Source organism: Leopardus geoffroyi, chromosome E1, assembly GCF_018350155.1.
Source record: "Leopardus geoffroyi isolate Oge1 chromosome E1, O.geoffroyi_Oge1_pat1.0, whole genome shotgun sequence".
Lineage (NCBI taxonomy): Eukaryota > Metazoa > Chordata > Mammalia > Carnivora > Felidae > Leopardus > Leopardus geoffroyi.
Window position 1 is genome coordinate 42,027,908 of NC_059330.1, and position 22,730 is coordinate 42,050,637.

Consider the following 22,730-nt stretch of genomic DNA (forward strand, 5'->3'; position numbering starts at 1 on the left):
TTCTTGTGGCATTTGTATTACTATTGGTGTGCATCGTTTTACCCCGGAAAACAAAAACTTCCAGACTCTGAATTTAAAAGTCAGGGGTGCTTGGGGCACCCGGGCGGCTCAGTTGGTTAAGTGTCCTACACTTGATATCGGCTCAGGTCGTGATCTCTCGGTGCATGCGCTGACAGTGCAGAGCCTGCTGGGGATTCTCTCCCTCCTCTCTCTCTGTCTCTCGCCCACTCACACTCTCCCCCTCTCTCTCAAAATAAATAAGAAAATGTTAAAAAAAAGTTAGGGGGGCTTAGTGTATGGTCAAGATTCCTTTATTAACAAAAGAACCCATCTTTTGTTTACAGAACTTCAATGATTTTATAAGCCATAGGTTAGGGACACGGACAGCTAAAATTTTACAAGGGGACATGGAGACGATGTGGTTGCATATGGAAGAACATTCTTTGCTACAACGATTACATTTGCACCCCCACATTTTGAAGACCCTAAAGGGGGGCACCTTGATTCTCAGTGCTTTCTTTCTTCCCCTTTTTCTTTGTTTCTAGACATTGTCTGGGTGATCCTCACATGGGCATCACAGGGTTGCACACAGAGAGAGCGTGGCTCTGCAAGGAAAAAGGCCCGGGAACGTTGCTTTTTTATTGATTTTATTTCTCCAAGAGTTTTCTTACTAAGTGAATTAACCTTGCACAGTTAACTTGATGTCATCTTAAGAAAATATATGAAATATGCTTTAGAAAAAAATTACACATGCTCTAACCAGCCATCTCATTTGGCAATCATTTTCCCCAGCGTCTGTCCTTGCGGGATGGGGAGGTGGGGTTCTTTTTACATGTGAGTGATTAAATCTACACACAAGAGCTCCAAACTCTTGCTGACCTCCCTCTGCGACACCAGCTGGTGTTGGGAGGCAGCGTACGAGGCAGGCCGAGGTCTCTCTCGAAGGCTCCAGTCGCCCCAGGCTGTTTGGCCATCAGTCCCCGGAGGGTCACCCCAGAAGATCTGGGCGGTCCACGTACATAAACTTAGCAGCTCCTCCCATAATGACAGCAATTGTGGAACACATCAGAAGGGCTCCGATGTATCCCATGGAGAAAGAGGGATTGTTTTTCTGTCCCTGTTTGCAGACAGCATCCTTTGAAGGCACAGGATACTTCCGCTCCAAGGATCCACATTTCTAGGTCCTCACTCACTGGCCCTAGAGTGATCTCTTCATCCTCAGAACACAGGGGACACTTTCCAGCCCTCGACTCAATAATGTGAGCGTCTGGGTAGGTTTTCAATCCAAAAACTGTGGATTGAAAAGGAGTAGCTAGCTGCTCAGCAGTCCCAGCCGCATCCCTGAATGGACTCTGAAGAAGTGTTGTCCTGGGTCCGTTCTCAGCCACCCAGTGAAGTCAGCGCGAACGGGCTGGTGCGGGGACCGCTTACACCAGCCTGTTTTTCTGACAGTTGTCTGACAGTCATAAACTTGGCCACTCAGACAACAGATTTGGGAGACAAGGACTGAGTTTCTGTCCTCAACCCTCCTCACACTGACTCTCCCTGGGGTTTGGGGGCAACTGAAGGCCCCCAAAGCCCCAGATATGGAACCCAGAAAGGAAGGTGGTCCAGGGGGGGGTGTGTGTCCTAGTCGTTTCCTTTCTTTTGGAACATTTGCTTTCACAGGTCACTAGTTGGTCCCAGGGCTCCTTTCCCAGCAGATCAGGTGGTGTCCAGACCTGGAGAGGAGGTCTGGCTGGTGTAGGAGGAAGGTGGGAGCAGGAGGTGTGGGCAGCAGCCGAGACACCCTGAGCGACGGCGCGCCCAGAGCTGTTCCCCAGATTCGCTTGGGTTCAGTCCAATCAGGCTGCTGTAGGATTCCGCAAGAAATGTGGGAAGCCAAGGGCTTGGGGCAGAGCAAAACTGGATAGAACTTTCTGGGAAACTTCAAGGCTTCCAGGAATGCTGGACAGCTTCATGTTTAAGAGTCACTGCAAGACGTGGAGAGGTGGCCCTGGGGTGGGTGGGAGAAGGTGAAGGTGGGGTTGGGGTGAGGGTAGTTGGGGAGGGGGCTCAGTCCTCAGTCTTTTGTTCCTCCACGGAGACTCTCACTCTGAGCTTGGCGAGGCGGCAGAGTCCCCATCCTCTGCGTCCTGCCCACTGGGGGAGATAGGCTGACCCCCTTTCACACGTTTCCACTTCATCCTTCGGTTCTGGAACCACACTTTGACCTGGCGGAGGAAGCAAAGGAACCTGGTCACTTCAAGGCAGGTGTCACGACCTCCCCGTATGGATGCTCGAGCCAGCAGGTCGTAGTTCCAGGGACCCCCAACTTGAACCTCTGCTTGCCCTGCCCCACTCCTCCAGAGGCACCAGGAACTGACACGACAGGGAGGACACACCAATCTGTCCAGAGGCCTGTCTTGTGTCTCTTGACAAAGGAAGCTTGACAGTCTGGGGACAGGGTCTAAAAGGCACTCGGCATTGGCCCCACCCCCTTTCACATGCCCCGCCCCTCCTGTGGCAACACGCCTCCGTCGGGCTTCTGTTACCCAAGGGTCTGGGAGCAGAGGATTACCACCCTCCTCCCCAGGCACATTTACGAAGCACTTGTCAGTTTAGATAGCTCCGGGCTGCTTACTCCCTCATCTGAGTTTCAGCACTGCCTGCAGGGTGTGGTCACGACCCTGTTTTACAGATGGAGACCTGGAGAGGTTAGGAGACACATCCCAGAGGTCACAGGGCTAGAAAGTGGTAGAGACAGGACCTGATCTTAGTTTTCTAAACCTAGCACTCCAGCAGAGCCCTTCATCAACTGAAACTTGCTATCAAATATTATTATTATAAGACTTTACGCCATGTTAGAGTACGGGTGTGGATGGAATGCTCTGAGGGAAAGCCCGGAATGAAAGGCCTAGGAAGTTTTTTTTAGGGTGTGCCCAGGAACCAGCTAAAGAACTTATTAGAAATGCAGATTCCTGGTCCCACTTTATTATTACTGCAAAATGGCTCTCCAGCGTTACAAAATCTGCCTTTTATTTTTTATTTTTTTGACTTTTAAAATTTTGTTTAATGTTTATTTATTTTGAGAGAGAGAGAGCAGTTGGGGGAGAGGCAGAGAGAGAGGGGGAGAGAGAGAATCCCAAGCAGACTCCACGCTTTTAGGGCAGAGCCCGACGCATGGCTCAATGCAGGGCATGGTGTGGGGCTTAATCTCACAAACCACGAGATCGTGACCCGAGCCGAAACCAAGAGTCAGACGCTTAACCGACAGAGCCACCCAGGTGATCCTTGAGTTGTTAATTTGATTTTTAAAGTAATCTCTGCACCCAACATGGGGCTTGAACTCACGACCCCAAGATCAAGAGTCACATGCTCTTTGGGCTGAGCCAGCCAGGCACCCCTCAGAGTCTGCATTTTAAGCAAGGGCCTAGACGATTTCAATGCACACTTTGGGAATAACCAGATAAGAGGTTCCAGCCCTGACTGCCTGTGAGAACCATCTAGAAGACCTTTGAAAAACTCCTATGTCCCAGACCAATGAAAACAATCTCTAGGGGTGAAGCCAAGACATCAATGTTATTCAGATCTCTGCGGGTAATTCTCAGTAGAACCACAGTTGAGAACCACTGCACTGGACAGAGAGGAGAAAAAGGAGAGGTGTAGGGGGACGTGGGGGGATGTGGGGGGGGGGCGAGAGAGCAGAGGAAAGAAGGGACGGCCTAGGAGGAGGAGGGGACCCTGGGCTGCACCTGCCGCTCCGAGAGGTCCAGGTTCACAGCGATCTCGTATCTCCGGAGCCGGGTCAGGTAGTTATGGTGAGCAAACTCGGCCTCAAGCTCCCGAAGCTGCTCCTTGGTGAAAGCTGTCCTCTCCTTTCGAGCCTTGCTGCTGCCATCAGGCTTCCCTCGGCTCTCTGGGTTGTCTGGGGAGAAAGCATCCCAAAGAGGAAGATGTGAGCCGCTGAGGTCTCCTCTGCTCCCTTCTATCCTTTAAGAGTCAGGACATCCTTACCTTGTCTTTCTTACTTATTTTTTACAAAAATTTTTAACATTTATCTTTGAGAGATGGAAAAAGAGCGTGAGCAGGAGAGGGGCAGAGAGACAGGGAGACACAGAATCCGAGGCAGGCTCCAGGCTCTCAAACCCACCAAGCATGAGATCATGACCTGAGCCAAAGTCAGACGCTTAACCAACTGAGCCACCCAGGCACCCTGTTTAATGATTTCTACTCTCCAGCCCATCCTCCCCACCCCCAACCACTTGACTCTAGTAGTGGCCAGAAGCTTGTGGGGCAAGAGGTTCTAAAATAAAGGCTCTCTGCCCTCAGCGGCCTTCCCATCACCTGAGAACGATCGGAAATGCATTATCTTCAGGTGTCATCCCAGACCTACTGAATCGGAAAGTCGGGGGGGGGGGGGGTAGGGCCCAGCGGTCCCTACCAAGACTTCAAGGTGAATCTGACTTAAGGTCAAGTTTACAAACCACTGCTCTAAGACCACACTTCTCGAAGGGTGCCATGGCGGCTGCAGCAGGGCCAGGAAGTTGGTCAGACTTGCAGGATCTCAGGCCCTACCCACGACCTGCTGAATCAGAATCACATTGTAGCAAGATCCCCAGGGGAGTTGTGCGCACGTGTAAATTGAGAAGTGTGCTGCCTTAAGCTTCTTTCCCCCTTTGATACCGGGAGGGGCCGGGTCTGGAGAGTTCTGGGCTCTGAGTTCGACACAGCAGGGCCTCAATCGTAACTGCCAACAGTGGTGGCGGGAGCAAGCCCCTTACACGTGTCAGCCACTTAATCCTCACAGTAATTCAGCCAGGTGCGTTCTTGTATTAGCCCCAACGTATGGACCAGAAAACTAAGCACAGAGAAGGTGAGCAAGCTATGCAAGTTCATCCAGTTCATCCAGCCGGGCAGTGGCAGAGGCCGAACTCAAACCCAGGCAGTTTGACTCACATGCTGTTGAAGTAAAATCCTTGTAGGGAGGATTTACAAACTGTAGAGTGCGTACCAACGACAGGGACTATATGTTCTCTCCTGAGCAAGGTGAGAGGCGCGTCTGCCTTCACTTTGGTGGGGGGGCCGGAAGGAGACCCAGACACCCGCACAGGTACCCACGCGTGCCACTGTCCCGCGAATGGCTACAGGACCCACTTTGCCTGCAGGGCCCTAAAATTTAGAAGTCTTTTCGTTTCATTGTCCTTTCACAGACCAGGAGGAGGCCTAGGCTCAGAGTCAGGTGCGTTACTGAAAACTGCGCCCCCCGGAACCTCCTGCCCGGTCCACGACCGCATCCGTGTGTGTGTGTGTGTGTGTGTGTGTGTGTGTGTGTGTGTGTCGGGCGGGTGTTGGGGGGAGGGCTTTTAGGCAGGGTGGGGGAGGGCAGGGAAGCCGTGCACACTCCCCACCAAGCAGCTACATTGCGAACAGGTGGGGAGGTGGAGACCCCTCGTCAACCCCGTTCCATTCTGGAACTTCGGCCTTGGATGTCGTTCCCCGAAGTTCCCTCTCTTGTTTTCCATCAGTCCGTGTTTCGGGTAACAGTCCCTCCACCCCCGCGTCCCGGTCCCGCCGCCCAGGAGCCAGGGAGAGGGGCCGGGGTGGCAGCTCCCGACGCGGTGGGGGCGTACCGTGAAAGCGATCCGGGCGCCCCTGCGGGAACAGAGAAGACAGAGGAGCGCACCACCCCCCCCACCGCCCCCACCAGGATCTCCCTGGCGCTTGGTCGCCCGCTGGACGCGCCCAGGGGGCAGGAAGCCGTTGTACTGACTGTCCCGTGGGCTCTGGAGAAGGCTGGCCCAGACCCCTCCGGAAGCGGGAATGTGGGCCGGGGGCGGGGGGAGGACGCGCAGCCCCGGGGGCCGGGGATCCCAGGCAGTCCGAAGGAAGGCCTTGGCAGCCTCCGGCTGGCCGCGGGTTGGGGGGGTGGGGACAGCCTTTCCGGAGCACATCCTGGCCGGCCTTTTCCCATCCCCGCCTGACCCACAGCTCACAGTGGTTCCCAGCTCTTCCCTGTCACAATGAGTGAGTGTAAAACCAGCCGCCGACTCTCGCGCCAAGGTTGAGTCCTTGGTCTCCTTGCTGGGACCTTTGAGGAAGTCACTTAACCTCTCTGGGCTTCAGTTGCCTCCTCCAGAAATAAAGCACCTACCTCCCAGGGTTATTGGAAAGCCTGGACCAGCTCCTGTGTGTGGAAACTGCTTTGGAGACTTTAAAGTGCATGACAAAGAAAAAAGTATTCTTCCAATTCTTCGGCTCCCCGGGATGCCATCTGAGGGGCTGTGGTTTCTTGAAGGCTTCTGTGTCCTCAGATGCATTTAATCCGTTCCACAAAACACCCCCAGGAGTATTATTGTCCCCTTTGGCACTGTCGTGTGAAATTTGTGAAAATTTGATTAACAGGGTTCTCTTTCTCCCCGCCAGGAACTGCTTTCTCCCACATGCTCCTGTACCTGGCGCAGTATTTGCTAAACATTTGCTAAATCCTACTCAGGGGACTGAGGAGGAAGCGGCCTCGGAGAGGCCCAGGCACTTGCCCGGTGTGCCCAGCAGTGTTTGGGGGAGGGGAGGGGGGGAGTGCAGAACCGAGACTGGGACCCAGATCCCTTTGACTAGAGGTGTGGTGGTCAACGCTGGCCTCAGTCTTCCATCATCCATCTGGCACGGCTTGATCTGGACTCGCAGCTCCGCCTGTCTCCACATCCAGGGCTCCTGGAGGCCGTGTCCCGGATGGAGGCCCACACCTACACTCCCCTTCTTCTGGGCCCGCACAGGTGCGCCCGGGTTCCTATGGAATCCCCAGAAAACAGCCCCTGCCCCCGCCCCTGCCCAGTCCTGCACATAATCCTCCCAGGAGACCCAAGAGAGAGGAGGGGAGGTAGGGAGAGGACCCCTCTGTGTTGGTTTTGGACTGGTTCTTGGACCTTTCTCTGCCCACCTCCCCTCTCCTCTTATTGTCCTGATTTAGGCACTGGGCCTCAGCCTGGGAAACAGTAATGGGGCAGAGAAGCCGGAGCTGGGGAGTGAGCGAGCCATTCCGTGAATGGGGAAGAAGACCTTTCATCACTGTTGGAAATGACAGAAGGGCCTGAAGTACGGGGGGCAGAAGTGGAAGTTCTGCTTTGTTCACCATTTTCATCAAGATCGAAAAAGGAGGATGAGGACAAACCCTGAGCTCTTTCTGGCTCGAGGTGTTCGGTCTGCCGGCTCCCGTGCACAGTTCACATGCACACTGCCCTCAGGATAGTTTGACCCCAGGCGAGTACACCTTTGTTGGGGGGCCTCCTTCCCACCCTGGGCCTCAGTTTCCCCATGCGTAGGAGCATGGGGCTGGGCTGGGTCTTCGCGCCCCTGAGGAGCTGGTGTCAGGGTCCTTCCCCAGTATGCAGCCTGGCATCCCCTTCTTGTCTCCCTACTCTCTCTTCTGTTGAGAACCCCTGACCTTGAACTTGAGGCCCCTCCAGTTTCAAATATTCTTGTCTGGGCCCCTAGTTCCTCCCTTCAGTCAGATCCGAGGTCATGCTCTCTGCTCTGTTCCAAGGCCGTCCTTGGTCTTCCCAAGGTCCTCAGCCCAAAGGTCAGGGCCATGCCAGGGAACCTCTACCTCCCTCTGGTGTGCAAAGCTCCCCTCCCGGAGCTGAATGGGAGATTCAGATTCTCTCCTTGGAGAATCTGGGCCTTAGCAGGCTCTAAAGAAGAGCTCTCTGACCTGGGGCAACTCTCTGAAGTTCTCTGAACTGCCTTCCTTTGCGAAACAAGCACATCTACATCCATGGGCGATCAGCAGGGGTAAAATGCCACGGGTAACGCGTGTTAACCCCTAGCACGGCGCTGGGTGTGCCGTGAGGCTCCGTCTGAAAGAACCACGAGAAGAGAAGAGGTTCTCCCGGAGACGAAATTGCAGACGTGAGTCACGGTGGAGGTTAGAGATGAGACTTGTCAAGGTACCCCGTCTCCAGAGCTGTGTGGAAGCGATGCCTTTTTAACATCTGGCCTTTTAGCTGTTTTCCCTTCTCCACTATGTCTCTGCATCTCTGCTTGGATCTGTGTCTCTGGCCCCTATTATGTCAGCCTTGCGGTGGGGGTGGGGGCGGGGGGTGGCAGGAGGGGAAGTGAACGATTCCAGGCACAGTAACTAAAGCATCGATCAGAATCACACCCCAGCCGTCCTGGTCCTGCTTCTCTTTCCAGGGCAGGGGTGCCTTTTCCAGGACTGCAGAGGGATGGGCTGGTGCTCCACCGGCCTGCCTCTGTGGCTCAGGAGGAGCGGCCCGCCCTGCCCGGCCCCTGCACCACCTTCCCAGCCAGCCAGTGGGGCCACGACGGAACGGTTGTGCCCGGAGAAATGCAAACAGGATGTATGTGTGATTGCGGTTTCCACCGTGAGCTTTTCCACCATCCAAGGTAAATTATTTCATAAATAGCTGTCAGTTTTGGCAGGCCTTCCTAAAGTTAGCAGACAGCTTTATCGGAGCTACAAGGAAGTTTAGACAGACGCTGGGGAACATGCCTTTTTGGAGGCCTGTATCCCTACTCCCCAGTTGTCATGGCCATTTTCCATAAATTTCTGTCCAAGACGATAGAAAGCCACAGGCTGTGCATTCAAATAACAACTTTGCCGTTGACAATGGGTCTCTTTTCCCCAGAGATAAACATCTTTGGGGCTTTCACATTTACTGCAGAATCATAGAACAGTAGCACTGGACGAGGCTTAGAGCTATCTCCAGTCACCTTTCCATTTACAGGGGAGCCTAGAGTAGGTGAGAGAAGGCCTAAGACACAGCTAGTTAGCGGCAGGGCTAGACCTCAAACCCAGATTCCCTCGACAGGAAGCTCTTCCACATCTTGGGCTGCTTCCTGTCGCGTCCTCTTAATTATTCTGCAGGGCAGGTAAGATACACACCAGCCCATTGAACAGATGAAGAAATGAAGACCCAGAGACTGAAAGGCTTGGTGGAATTGCCCTGGTACCAGTCTGGGGCTACGGCCAATATGTCGCCTTGTGCAGGGGGGACGGTGAGCACAGAGGCTGTGCTCACTCCAGGGACGTGTCCGTTGTGCGTCCATGTCTGATTCCCTGGGACTCCCCAGGGAAGAGAAAGGGAGGAGACACCTGGGGCATGCTGTCAGCAGGTGAAACCTTGGCAAACCCCCTGAAAATGACAAATGCGGCTTCCTGGGCTGTCACAGTGCGGGCCTTTGACGTCCTTGTTAGTTCTGATACTTTTCAACTTCGGGAGGAGTCAACGTGCATCAAAGTAGACAGGACCCAGATAGAGCCAGCCCAAGACGAGTTGCACGTTTGTGTCCCAGGACGTCCTTGGCTTCCTGGGATTGGCCTGCCTGTCTCACTGGGCCCCCATGAGCTCCACCCACCTCCAGGTCCGGGCCCTTTCCCTCTTCTATGGGTGCCCCAAAAGACATGGGGAGGGTTCGCAGCCTCTTTGAGGAGCCCAGGAGTAGGTGGGGGGAATTCAAAGTATGTTTCCTGGGAGAGAAGCAGATTGTTCTAGAATGGAAATGCCTGGTGCTACAGTCCTTGCTGAAGGACCCAGGTGGGGTGAGGGCAGTGGGGGTATGCGGTGGTGAGGGAGAGGGGAATCGACAGGCGATGAGATGGAGTGTAGATGGCCGTGGAATAAGGGAGCGCAGAGGTGAAGGGGAAGGGGGGCCGTGGAAATGAGGGCCGAGAGCAGCAGCAAGCCTCCGAGATGGGCGGGGGGGGAGGCCCGGGCAGCTCTGGGTTTTGTTTGTGTTTATAAGTTCCAGATGTGGCCCTCAGCTGTCACCCAAGGAAGCGTGGGCTTCAGGACCAGACCCCACTGCTCACACTGTTCCTCCACCACTGTGTTCAAGGAACGCAGGGACACCATGAAATAGAAAAGGCTGGGGAGGGGGGCGGAGGAGGAAGCCTGGCCAGAGGCCAGGGAAGCCCGGCTCAGGGGGCAGAAAGGGCACTGGGGGACAGGCGCTGCTTCAGGGGGGATCGGCAGGGGAAGGAAGAACTGTTTTGCTTCTGGAATCGTCCCCACCCCCCTGGGCCCAGATGTCCTGACTTATTCAAGCCAGAGAAATAGGTGAGTAGGGCGGGACTCCTGAGTCCCCGCCCTGGCAGGACGGTGGGCAGGCCTGAGTTTGCTCCTCGCTGACCTTCTTACAGCCCATGAGCTCTTCGGACCCTTTTGTGTTAGATGCTGGTCAGAATTGTGCGGCTTTGGTGGATACTGACTTTCTGCAGAACTTCCCGACCGTATCTGGCTGGGGCCCGAGGGGACTCAGGCACAGGGTTTGTGCTGATGCCTCTGAGTTCAGACAATGGCCAAGGCCTCGAGTCCTGATGTGGGCCCTGATCTCTGCCTGACTGTGGGGGGCAGAAGCTCTCACCAGGCGGGATGTGGAGTACCTGTCTCTCCTTCCACACTGGCCGCTCTGGCTCCTAAGGCTTCTTCCTCGCTGGGTGGGGGGGGTGTCTGGAGTTGGAGTTGGAATGAGGGGGGCTGCAGCCGTTGCGTGCCCCTCAAGCCACACCCTGCCCAGCACTGCAGTGACCCTGGACCAACGAGCCCTCAGAGACCAGGCAGAGCCAGCTGGTGGCGGGCTTCAAAGGCTCCCTCTGACCTCGGGTCCCTGCCTTGCCAGGTTTTGAGCACAGGTGACCTGGGATGCAGCCAGGGTCGGGGAAGACTTTGAAAAGAGAAGGGTTGCTCATTTGTGGGCTTGGAAACGATGGACTGAAGGGTTACCAAGTGCTGGCTGTGTCTTTACATCTCCGATCTCATCTTGTCCCACAGCAACCTTGCGAGGTAGACCCGTGATCCTCATTTTTCAGAGGAGGCTGGGACTCAGTGGGGTGTAGCACTCGCCGGAGCTCACACAGACGGGAAGCCGTGGATCTGGGACTGCGTCCAGCTCTGCCCTGTTAGTGCACTTAACATTAGCCCCCTCCCCCCTCCCCCCACCCTCTTTACTAGGCTGCAGCCCAGCACGGAGGGTGGGCACGGATGTGACATCACCCGGCATGGTACTCTGCGACCCAAGTGACACTGAGGTTGTCCGTTCATCTCATTATCACCTCATTTCCTTCTTCCTGTGTCAAACAGCCCACTTCTTCAAAGATTCATTCGTGGGGCACCTGGGTGGCTCAGTCAGTCGAGTCCAACTCTTGGTTTCGGCTCAGGTCATGATCTCACGGTTTTGTGAGTTCAAGCCCTGTGTCAGGCTCACGGCACAGAGCCTGCTTGGGATTCTCTCTCTCCCTCTCTCTCTCTCTCTCTCTCTCTCACTCTGCCCCTCCTCAACTCGCGCTCTTTTAAGATAAATAAATAAACCTTAAAATAAATATAAAGATTCATTCCTAAAAGTGTCTTTCCTTGTAGGTGTAAGATAAGAATGTAAGGATCTTTTTGTAGCCAGAAACAATGCTCTGAGTGGAAAAGCTCCAGTGGCCAACAGGACCCGGGGCTAGGAAAGTTCTGAGGTCATGCACCCCTGAGATGCTGCTCTCACTTAACTGGAGCCTTGGTGCCACAGCTAGAACCTTGCCCTTGTTCTTATACCTCCTGTTTATGGGCTGAATTGCCCCCTCCTCCCCCATATGTTGAAGTCCTAACTCCCAGGACCTCAAAATGGGACTGTATTTGGAGATAGTGTCTTCAAAGAGATGATTAAGTTACAATGAAGCCATTAGGGTGGACCCTGATCCAATCCGACTGGTGTCTTTGTAAGTAGAGGAGATTAGGACACAGAGAGAGACACCAAGGATGCCCACACACAGAGAAAAGACCACGTGAAGCCATGGCAGAAAGACGGCCATTTGTAAGCCAAGCAAAGAAGCCTCCAGAGAAAACAAACCTGCTGCCATCTTGATCTTCGGCTTCTAGTCTCCAGAGCTATGAGAAAATAAGCGTCTGCTGTGTAAGCCGACCGGCGTATGGTGTTTTGTTACGGCAACCCGGGCAGACTGAGGTGCCCCTAAATCCCCGGAGCCAGCGTTCGCCTCTGAGGAGAGGGACCAAGGCCAGGAGAGGTGCTTGGCAAGGCTGATGCCGGTCCACAGGAGACTTCTCTGCAAATTAGAAAAGGTGCCCTTTCCTCTAGACCTGAAACACAGCCACACATCCGTATGACAGCTGGGCCCTCCAGCTGCCCAGCCATCGCAGCCCCCCTAACTGTCCCGGTGGTGAGTCCACCATATTTTTCTGCCACAGAAGCTCTACTCGCTTCCCAGCCTTGGTGGCCCTGGTACTTGGGAGCTGACCCGAGTACCTTGTGGGGCACTCCTGCAGAGAAGTGGCCAGCCCGGTGGCTGTGCGTTGTGTCTTTCCGACCCCAGCACTAGCCCTGACCCTGGGCTGGTTTTATGATCGAAGTCCGGCTGTCTGCACACTCTTTCCTGAGCGAGACTGTAAATGTCCTGATGAATTTTCCAGGAGTTTATCACGCATGGTGGAAACCCCCGGGAGCCAGGTGGCACAGCCACTCTCAGAGAGAAGGTGAGAAAAACGAATGGATGGACGGATGGATGGATGCCAGGCTGTAACAGAGGCTATTGACCAGACATCGAATGAGCTCCTCCCGCGGTAAATGTTCTAGTCGGTGCTAGGGAGACTGCATAGGGAAACCGGTTATCGTTCTGGCCCTCCAGACACCTCAGTTTTAGGGAGAAGGGAGCCATATGCTGTAGCTCTGGATGAAAGGCAAACTGGGTTTGATGCAGAAATGGAGGTACAAAGAAGGCATGTTCTGTGTCTTGGGAGAGGGAGGTCAGGAAAGGATCCTTGGACACCCACCAAACTAGAAACAGCAGGGGATTGTCTCAATATAATAAAGGCCGTATATGAAAATCCCACAGCCGACATCATACTCAATTGTGAAGCAAAAGCAAAACAACAGCAACGAAAACCAACGTACAATGAAAGAAATAAAATGCATGTATTTTGGAAAGGAAGAAGTAAAAATGATCTCTGTTGGCGCATGACACGATCCTGTATGTGGAAACCCCGAAAGATTCCATAAAGAAAACCTCTCGGAACTAACGAACGAATTCAGCAGAGTTGCAGGATACAACATCAACACACAAAGATCAGCTGTGTTTCTATCCACTACCAGTGAACAATCTTGAAAGGGATATTAAGGAAACAATTTACATTGACAATGGCGTCACTTACCCAGTCCCTAGCAAAATCCCAATGGCATTTTTTGCAAAGATGGAAAAAAAAATCATCCTAAAATTCATATGGAATCCCAAAGGACCCTGAGCAGCCACAACAATCTTGAGAAAGTGAAACAGAGGGAGGCTTCACAACTTTCTGATTTTTAAATTTTTTTTTTTCAACGTTTATTTATTTTTGGGACAGAGAGAGACAGAGCATGAACGGGGGAGGGGCAGAGAGAGAGGGAGACACAGAATCGGAAACAGGCTCCAGGCTCTGAGCCATCAGCCCAGAGCCCGACGCGGGGCTCGAACTCGCGGACCGCGAGATCGTGACCTGGCTGAAGTCGGACGCTTAACCGACTGCGCCACCCAGGCGCCCCATCTTTCTGATTTTTAAAACATATTACAAATCTGCAGTAATCACAACAGTATGGCACTGGCATAAAGTCAGACGTGTAGAACGATGGAACAGAATACTTATGAAGTCAGCCCTCACATACATGGTCAGATGAGCTTCAACAAGGGTGCTAAGGCTACACGGTAGGGAAAGGATGACCTTCCATAAATGATGTGGGGGAAACTGGATATCTACATGCAAAAGAATGAAGTTGGACCCTTACTTAACTCACAGCATATTAAAAAATTAACTCAAAAATAGTTTAAAGACCTAAACATGAGATTTAAAACCGTGAAGCCTCTAGAAGAAAACATGGGGAAAAATCTTCATGACATTAGGTTTGGCAATGATTTCTTGAATATAGCACCAGAGGCACAGGCAACAAAAGCAAATATAGAGAAATGAGACTACGTCAAACTTAAAAATGTCTATGCAGCGGAGGGAGCAATCAACAGAATGTAAAGGCAAGCTACAGAGCGGGAGAAAATATTTGCAAACCATAGACTGATAAGGGATTAATATCCAGAATATATAAAGAACTCCTACAAGTCAACAGCAAAAGGCAGGCAATCCAACTAATACATGGGCAAAGGACTTGAGTAGACATTTCTCCAAAGAAGATCTACAACGGGCCGACAAGCATATGCAAAGATGTTCAACATCACCAAGCATTAGGGAAATGCACATCAAAACCATGATGAGTTATCGTCTCATGTCTGTTAGGAAGGCTACTGTCAAACAAACAAACCAAAACCAACCAACCAACCAACAAACAAAACAGAAGAGAACAAGTGTTGGTGAGGTTGTGGAGAAATCAAAACTCTTGTGGGGCGCCTGGGTGGCTGAGTCGGTTGAGCCGCCGACTTCGGCTCAGGTCACGATCTCGCGGTCCGTGAGTTCGAGCCCCGCGTCGGGCTCTGGGCTGACAGCTCGGAGCCTGGAGCCTGTTTCGGATTCTGTGTCTCCCTCTCTCTCTGCCCCTCCCCCGTTCATGCTCTGTCTCTCTCTGTCTCCAAAATAAATAAACATTGAAAAAAACAAAACAAAACTCTTGTGCACTGTTGGTGGGATTGGAAAATGGTGCAGTGGCTATGGAAAAGGGTATGGAGGTTCCTCAAAAAATTAAAAATGGAATTACCGTGGGATCCAGCAATTCCACTTTGAGGTACGTATCCAAAAGAATTCAAAGGCAGAATCTTAAAGAGATATTTGCACACCGATGTTCATCGTGGAATTCTTCATAATGGCCAACTTGGAAGCAAGCCAAGTGTCTGTCCATCAACAGGTGAATGGATATGGCCAAGGTGGTATATACGTACAATGGGATATTATTCAGCCTTAACAAAGAAGGAAAGCCTGTTGTCTGCTGCAACACGGATGAAGCTGGAGGACATCGTGCTAAGTAAAATAAGTCCGTCACAGAAAGACAAATACTGCGTGACTTCACTCACACGAAATATCAAAAGCAGTCTAACTCTTTTTTTAGATCAGCCTTTAATAACGCTTGGTATTAAAAGGCAAAGTGAAATGGGTTTAACTTTGGCCTGAACTAACTCCGTGTTCTGTTCGGATTTACTCTTCATCCAATATAAGGGTCCAGCCCCACCTCAGCCCACCCCCTGGCCACCCCCTCCTCCCGCCCCCACACCTTGAGGCACAGAAACAGAAAGTTGAATGCTCTTTGTCAGGCCCGGGGAGAAGGAAAAGGAGAGAGTTGTTTTTCAATGGATTTAGGATGTCGGTGTTGTGAGACGAAAAAGTTCTAGAGATTTGTTGCAGGACAATGTGTATAGATTTAACACTACTGGGCGGTACACTTAAAAATGATCACGATTTGGGGCGCCTGGCTGGCTCAGTCAGAGGAGCATGCGACTCTTGATCCCGGGGTTGTGAGTTCGAGCCCCACATGGGGTGTAGGGATTGCTTAAATAAATAAAACTTAAAAAAATATTCTAAAAAACGATCACGATGGTAGGGGTGCCTGGGTGGCTCAGTTGGTTAAGCGTCCAACTTGGGCCTAGGTCATGAGCTTGCCATTCCCGAGTTCAAGGTGTACATTGGGCTCTGTGCTGACAGCTCAGAGCCTGGAGCCTGCTCCCGATTCTGTGTCTCCCTCTCTCTCTGCCTCTCCCCACCACCTCTTGAAAATAAATAAACATTAAAAAAAAAAAACTTGTCTTGGGGCGCCTGGGTGGCTCAGTTGGTTAAGCGTCCGACTTCAGCTCAGGTCATGATCTCGCGGTTCATAGGTTTGAGCCCTGTGTTGGGCTCTGTGCTGGGCTCTGTGCTGACTGCTCAGAGCCTGGAGCCTGCTTCTAATCGTGTGTGTGTGTGTGTGTGTGTGTGTGTGTGTGTGTGTCTGCCCCTCCCCTGCTCTCACTCTGTCTCTCTCTCTCTCTCAAAAATAAATATTTAAGAAAAATGATCACGATGGTAAGTTTTATTTATGTGTTTTTTTTTTATCATAGTATGTATGTATGTATTTTTTTTTCAAAGATTTTATTTTTAGGTAATCTCCATACTCAATGTGGGGCTCAAACTCACACCTCTGCGATCAAGAGTCACATGCTCTACCAACTGAGCCAGCCAGGTGCCCCTGATCATAATTTTTAAAGTGGAGATTTCAAATACAAGACATCCCATGGTAAGAAATCTCAGGAGAGCTCCTCTGTGCCATTATAAGCTATATATTTAGAAAATCAGCACAGGTTCTAGTGGAAACTAAAAGCTGCAACTTCTCAGCAACAGCTTCCACTGAAATGATGCTAGGTACAAGGGGAGCCGTAGCTTTTAAAAAAGAGAGGAAAGATTCTTCGAGGCGGTGATTTTCGAACTGGATGTTAACATTAGAAGGGTTTCAACAGGCAGAGGAGTGGGAGACGGGGAGGATGCTTGAAGCAAGGGAAAGTTCTTCGGCAAATGAGGTTGGGAGGAGAAAAGGGGGGGGTGTGTTTGCAGGGCAAGTGAACTCATGTGGCTGGAGGCAGTAAGGAGACAGGACAAAGCGAGTCTGAGGAAGGCAGGGGGAGTACGTGAGAGCACTAGCCAGCAGAGCTGAGCCCCAGCATGGTGGGGGTGGGGGTGGGGGTGGGGGTGGGGGTAGAACCTCTCCCAGGCGGGAGATCGGATTCACCTACAGCCAGGCGGATCACGCGCGACCTTCCCTTGAACCCCGCCAGGAAATCACCGCGAAATCCCTCATTCCCATAAATTAAAGACGACCACGGTAGCAAGACAGATCGACAGATCGAGGGCAAACAACAGTGGCCTCACAGCTGTCCCTGCCAGCAGGGATCTTTAACACCCATGGGCCCTGGGGCTGGGAGTGTTTGCGGTAAGACAACATCACACTGGTCTCCTAAATCAGTTTTGTGCTGTGAACCAACAGAAGGTCTCTGAGTGGGAGCCAGAGACCCCTGCTTTCCTGATCATTTATTTAATCAGCTCCACTCCTAGTGGGGTGATAGGGGAGCAGCTGGGACTGGCAGAAGGAGAGGGGAGAGCAGAGAACGTTCCTCTTGAAACAAACTTCCAGTAACTTTCTGTTCCTGGAGCCGCCTCCGCCGGCCAGTATGGGGCCCCTTCGCCAGGCACGACTCACCCCCCAACCTCTCCAGGCAGAACTCTGGGGTCCAAGCTCCTAACTGAGGACAACTGGATTTTGGGACCAGGGTAACTGCAAGATGTTCCCATGTCTTATACCCAAGTTCAGCAATTTCTGAGTCAGTGTATTTGAAATATTCAATTCCATCGACCCCCTTAGGTTCTGAAGGTTGGTTCTGGAAACATGGGCCTAATAACATTCAGAGCGGCTATTTATTGAACTCATGTGCCAGGCACAGTGCTAATCTCAGGGATCAGTGCACTTAACCTTCACAGTGACTCTGTATGGAAGGTGCTTTTGTCATGATACCATTCTGCAGCTGGGGAAACAGAGGCTCAAGCAATTAAGAAGTTTTCCAAAGTCACGCAACCTGTCTGCCTGCCTCGCGAAGAATTCTAGAAAACACATTTCTTTTTTTTTTTATGTTTATTTATTTTTGAGAGAGACAGAGTGTGAGCAGGCAAGGAGCAGAGAGAGACAGAGACACAGAATCTGAAGCAGACTCCAGGCTCTGAGCTGTCGGCACAGAGCCCCATGCGGGGCGTGAACCCACAAACAGTGAGGTCACCACCTGAGCTGAAGTCGGACGCTCAACCAATTGAGCCACCCAGGCGCCCCATGGAAAACACATTTCTAATCCATGGTTGATTAATCTTCAGAGATAGTTTAGCAAGGGCAGGTGAGACACACAGCGCAAAATGCAGGTGGTGTCAAACCCTCAGTAATCAAGAGAAATAATATCTTAATGCAACGTTTTTAAAAAATCAAAGTTAAGGGGCCCCTGGGTGGCTCAGTTGGTTAAGCGTCCGACTTTGGCTCAATTCATGATCTCGAGGTTCGTGGGTTCGAGCCCCGCGTCGGGCTCTGTGCTGACAACTCGGTGCCCGGAGCCTGCAGCCTGCTTTGGATTCTGTGTCTCCCTCTCTCCCCGCCCCTCCCTCCTGCCCCCGCTTGTGTTCTCTCTCTCAAAAATAAATAAGAATAAATAAATAATTTAAAAACTTAATGTGGAAAAAAAAATCCCTGCGGAACAAAATATCAGAATTTTAAACAGAGAATGCAAGCCGTGACTCAGGATCAGTGGAGTGGGATGGGGGTTCTTTCTGGGTTTGTTTCCCGTGAGCTGGATTCCAGATTCCTAGAGCTGGCTGTGAACCTTGCTCACCTGCTTTCCCCTTTCTTCGGGCTCTTAAGAAGCTGATCTTTCCTGCCTCGGCCCCCTCCAGTTCAATTCCAAAGGGAAAGACTCAAGCGACTAGCTGGGCTGTAAAGATTCCCATGCTGAACAGAGAGAGTGGGTCGGGAAGCCTAAGAATGAATGAAACTCAGCTTGCCGTGCCCTGCCCGACTGCTGTGGCCATCGCTGCTGCTCCTGAGGGGACCCGGACGGACGGGGATCCAGGGGCCCATGAGAATCTGCACCGCCCCCCCCCCCACCAGAGGCTGACCCTGTGAAGAGCTGCAGGGCATTCAGTGGAGGGTGTCCTTGTGCTCTTGGGATGGTCACCTGCTTGGCACGGGAGCTCACTCCCTAATGCGGTGCCACAGGCCACTCGCCCGAAGGAATGATGACACATTTGGGTCTGGCTGAAACACAGAATGATTTTGCTCACTCAGCCCAGCCCCTTGCCCGTGCCTTCTGGTGCCTCGGCTCCCCGTTCCCCGGAAAGCGGCTGCCCGCCCCTCCCCCTCCCCCTCCCCCGGGGTGGCTCAATCGGTTAACCACCGGCTCTTGATTTTGGCTCAGGTCATGATCTTGCAGGTTCGTGAGACCCAGCTCCGCGCCAGGCTCTGTGTGCTCTTAGTGCGGAGCCTGTTTGGGATTCTCTCTCTCCCCCTCTCTCTGTCCCTCCCCCCCCCCGCTCATGTGCGTTCTCTCTCAAAATAAATAAATAAATAAATAAAAAAGTGGCTGGATGCATCGGGGAAGATGTGGGCAGGGGAGGTACCGGGCAGGCGCCACGGAGGGGAGAGCTCTTCAACTGGGCACAGAGCCAAGTCGCTGAGAGTCCCTTGGCGAGGAGAAGCAGAAAGTGCCCCATCTCGGCACATCTCCAGCCAGGGCTAGGAATAGTTCAGGATTTAACCAGCTGGAGATTTAAAGGGCCCTGCTATCAGGCAGCCAGGAGGCCTGTGGTCACTATCATCCATCGTGAACGTGTTGAGGGGCTTCTTTAAGCACGGAGAGTGAATATTTCCGAATGAGGATTCTGTTTGAAATCTGCTGAAGGGTGCGGGCTTTGGGGTCTGAGGTCTAGGGTTTGAGCTCGGTTCTAGGGTTACCAGATTTGCCCGGGACTGAGGGATTTCCTGGGATGCTGGATTTTCAATGCTAGCCCCGGAAAAGTCCTGGGCAAATCCAGATAAGTGGGTCACTATCTAGACTCCATTCTAGCAGGGTTCCCCTCAAACTCTCTCTCCTTTTCCACGCGTATAGGACGGGGATACTGATCAGACCTGCTGTACCAACTTCACACACTGGCGGGACCCAAAAGAGCTAACGTGTTTCCTGCGGCATCTCGGACCCCCCTCCCCCCCCCCCCCCCCCCCCCGCCATCAGAGCACATCCAATGCTAGACAGGCAGCTTCTTCTCCCTCTCAGTTTGAGCCCTTTGGGGTGTGAGACCTTTACATTCATCTCTGCGTCCCCGGCGCCTTGGGCAGTGCATGGCCAAGAGAAGATTCTCTGGAAGTCTGTGCTACATTGAAAGTGCTTCGCAAAGTGTTCTTGTTGACTGGGTGGAACTCTCCTCTTCTATCTGCCCCTGTTTAGCCCCGTGAGAAGGTCCTCTAGAGGTTCAGACAGACAGACCCTGCTCCGAGGACGGCTGTGAGGAGGACACAGCGGGCAGTGGGGACAGGAGGCACGGGCACAGCCTTGTTCTTAACACGCTGACCTGCCCTCTTGGCCCAGGCACGGGCAGAGTGATACCTTGTGGGCAGTATGTCCCCAATCTCGGTACCCCATCGCCTCCTTACCCCTTGCCTCTCCCATCCTGGTCCAGGCCCGCTTCTCTGCCTCTAGCCTCCTGGAGACATAGAGTCCTGGCTCTGCTTGACATCCCAGGGTCCCAGCCTCGTCCTAGCCTTCCGAGCCCCCATCTCAGCTGACTCCTCGGCCGAGCAAACCCTTTGGCTCTGGGACCATTTGGAGCCTGCCGGGGCATGGTGGGGAGAAGCATGAGCCAGAGGCAGCCCGGATTCAGGAAAGCCCCTCTCTAGCCCTTGCCAGCCTGCACTGTACCACGTATCCTCCCAATCCTTGTGGATCTTATTTCACTCACTTGCTGAAATAATCTTCCCGGGGTCCAGGGGTGCTGGGGGCACAGAGACAAACCCCATCACCAGAGAATCCTGGACCTCTGAGTAGAAGGAACCCCAAAGGTAACTCCTGCTTTTGCGTAGATGAGAGATTATCGTTTGCAATTGCTGGTCAGGACAGCTCGGCTCAGAGAGGGAAAGCAACGACGCAAAGGAATGTTCAGCTGCTCCTCAGCCACATACCTGAACTCTCCTTTTTCCGCCTGGTGGACTTCTTCTCCGTCTCGTGGGCAGTGCTCCCCAGGACCTCGTAGTCCTCGCCTGGGCCTCCCGTGGTGTCCACCAGGCCCGGGCTGCTGGCCCCCACGTCCCTGGAGCCCCCAGCTGGGCCCGGGTTGAGCCTGCGCCGGGCCTCTGAGACAGGGAAGTGCCAGTCGGGGGGCTGCGGGAAAGCGGGGTGCTGTTCAGTGAAGACGCGCTCCTCCCGGGGAAGGCTGTGTGGGGCGGCTGCCAGGCAGGAGGCTGAGAAGTCGGGGTACGCTGCCGTCGCTGTCGCCGGGAAGTCTGGTTTCTGGTGGAAGGAGAACGGTGTTGGCGGGTAGTGGGGCAGCCCCGAGGCCCCACTGCCTTCAGAGTGGGGATTTCGAAGGCAGCCCCAGACCGGGGCCGGGGGGTGGGGGCTCCTCATACAGCTGCTGGCCACGGGATCCATCTGGGGGTCTGTCGCTGCACGCCTCAGTCTTTTCAAAGTTTTGATTCTTACGCTTTTTATATTCAAGTTTTGAACAATGCCAAAAAAAAAAAAAAAAAAAGATAAATAAATAAATAAGAGGGGAGAACGATCAGCGGAAAATTCACCCCAGGAACCAAAACCAAAACGAAAACTGAAGTCTCTCCTTCAAGTAGGCACGCATGTGGCCGGCCACGCGTCTGGGTGCGGGCACACCTATGTCAGGCTTCACTCCTGGCCTCCTGCCCCTCCCCGACACGCCAGCCTGCCTAGTGGGGTCCCCTGTACGTGTATGTGTCGCCGATGACACTAAAACATTTTCACTGTGTCAGCCCAGACGCACCAGCTGATGAGCGCTCGTCCTGGAGCCCGCAGCAAATGCCTGCCGAGGGCTGGACCAGGGCTGTGAGGCACACTTTTAAATCCTGCGGTGGGGAGAGAGTGACACATTTCTGAAGTGAAACATGAGAGAGGAGAGGGAGGGGTTAACCAGCACACACACGATCCCCTCCAACCAAAACCCCGAGCAGGCAACTATTAATCATCAGAAACCTTATATGCACATCTAATGGGATTTGCAGATGGAGACTTTTAAAGAAACATTGTCTGTATTGCGTTTTTTTAATTTTAAGGGGAGAGAGCAGTGCACGCACACACACAACTTCTTTAATGTGCCTCCTGTACGCTATGAAGTTATTTTATTGCGCTGTTAACAAAATTCCCCAAGTCTTGGATTTGGAAAAAGCCTGAAGTCAGATCCAGAATCCATCAAGTGCCAAATTCCAGGGAGTGAAGCAGGGAATAAATGCAAGAGACAAGTTTGCTGATTGCATTTGATTTAAAGGCCCTTCTGCTGCTGCTTGCAAAAAGGAAGGTGGATTAAAAGAAATCTTTTTTTTTTTTTTTTGCAAGTCTCAGCGGCCCACTAGGGACTGTAGCATAGAGAAAGACACACTCCAGAAAAAAAACATTCTTTCTCTCTGCCCAAAGTGACATTCCCACTTTCTCAGTAACTTAAAAAAACAATCAGATTCTTCCTTCCGTTCTTTAACCCCAACTTACATGCCAATTAGCTACGATCTCCTCTAGGTTGCATGTGGGGGGCGGCGGGGGGGGGGGTTTCAAGTCATTTTTCTCCACAGCAAAGGGAAGGTTTTTAGGGTAAGGTTCTTGACGTTTCTCTAGGCCCCCTAACCTTCACCCACCTGCTTCCCCTACCCCACTCCCAGAGGCCAAGGCTTCTGTGGAATCTAGGGCATGGAAATAGGAATCAGGGAGATTCTCCCTCCCAAAGGGGTTCTCCTTGGCAAACGATCATATGGTCTTTCTGGCTGGTGCCTGTCACAGGACAGCCAACTGCCATTTCAACCGGTCAATCGGTCTACTTAATCCCCATGCCCTGCTGGTCTCTTAGGAGGGTTAATATAATTTCTGGGAGGATGACATTCCAAGCACACGGGCCGAGCTCCCCTCCCACCGAATATTTCCACGGCCCAGAGCAGCAGGATCAGGACGTAACTGTGTGCTGGCCGGTTCCAAAGACGCCGGGAGGGCCCATGGGTCTCAGCCCCGCAGCCCAGAGGCCGCACACACATTCTTCATT

At 52.7% G+C, this 22,730-nt stretch overlaps 1 protein-coding gene across 4 annotated transcripts in view; it reads right to left on the bottom strand.

The window, feature by feature from the left end:
* Window positions 1-295: 295 nt before the first annotated feature.
* Window positions 296-22,730, bottom strand: part of MEOX1 (mesenchyme homeobox 1) — a 29,242-nt gene continuing 6,807 nt past the window's right edge. The window contains exons 1-4 of one of the 4 annotated variants that reach the window (XM_045489075.1): window positions 21,471-21,550; window positions 20,641-21,161; window positions 3,735-3,907; window positions 296-2,213 (exon numbers count right to left, since the gene is read on the bottom strand). In XM_045489075.1, the coding sequence (XP_045345031.1) occupies window positions 2,091-2,213; window positions 3,735-3,907; window positions 20,641-21,109 (765 nt within the window). In that variant the 5' untranslated portion in view covers window positions 21,110-21,161; window positions 21,471-21,550 and the 3' untranslated portion in view covers window positions 296-2,090. Of the gene's footprint in view, window positions 2,214-3,734; window positions 3,908-20,640; window positions 21,571-22,730 lie in introns of those variants that run through there. The other 3 variants (XM_045489074.1, XM_045489076.1, XM_045489077.1) reach the window with 3 other exon arrangements.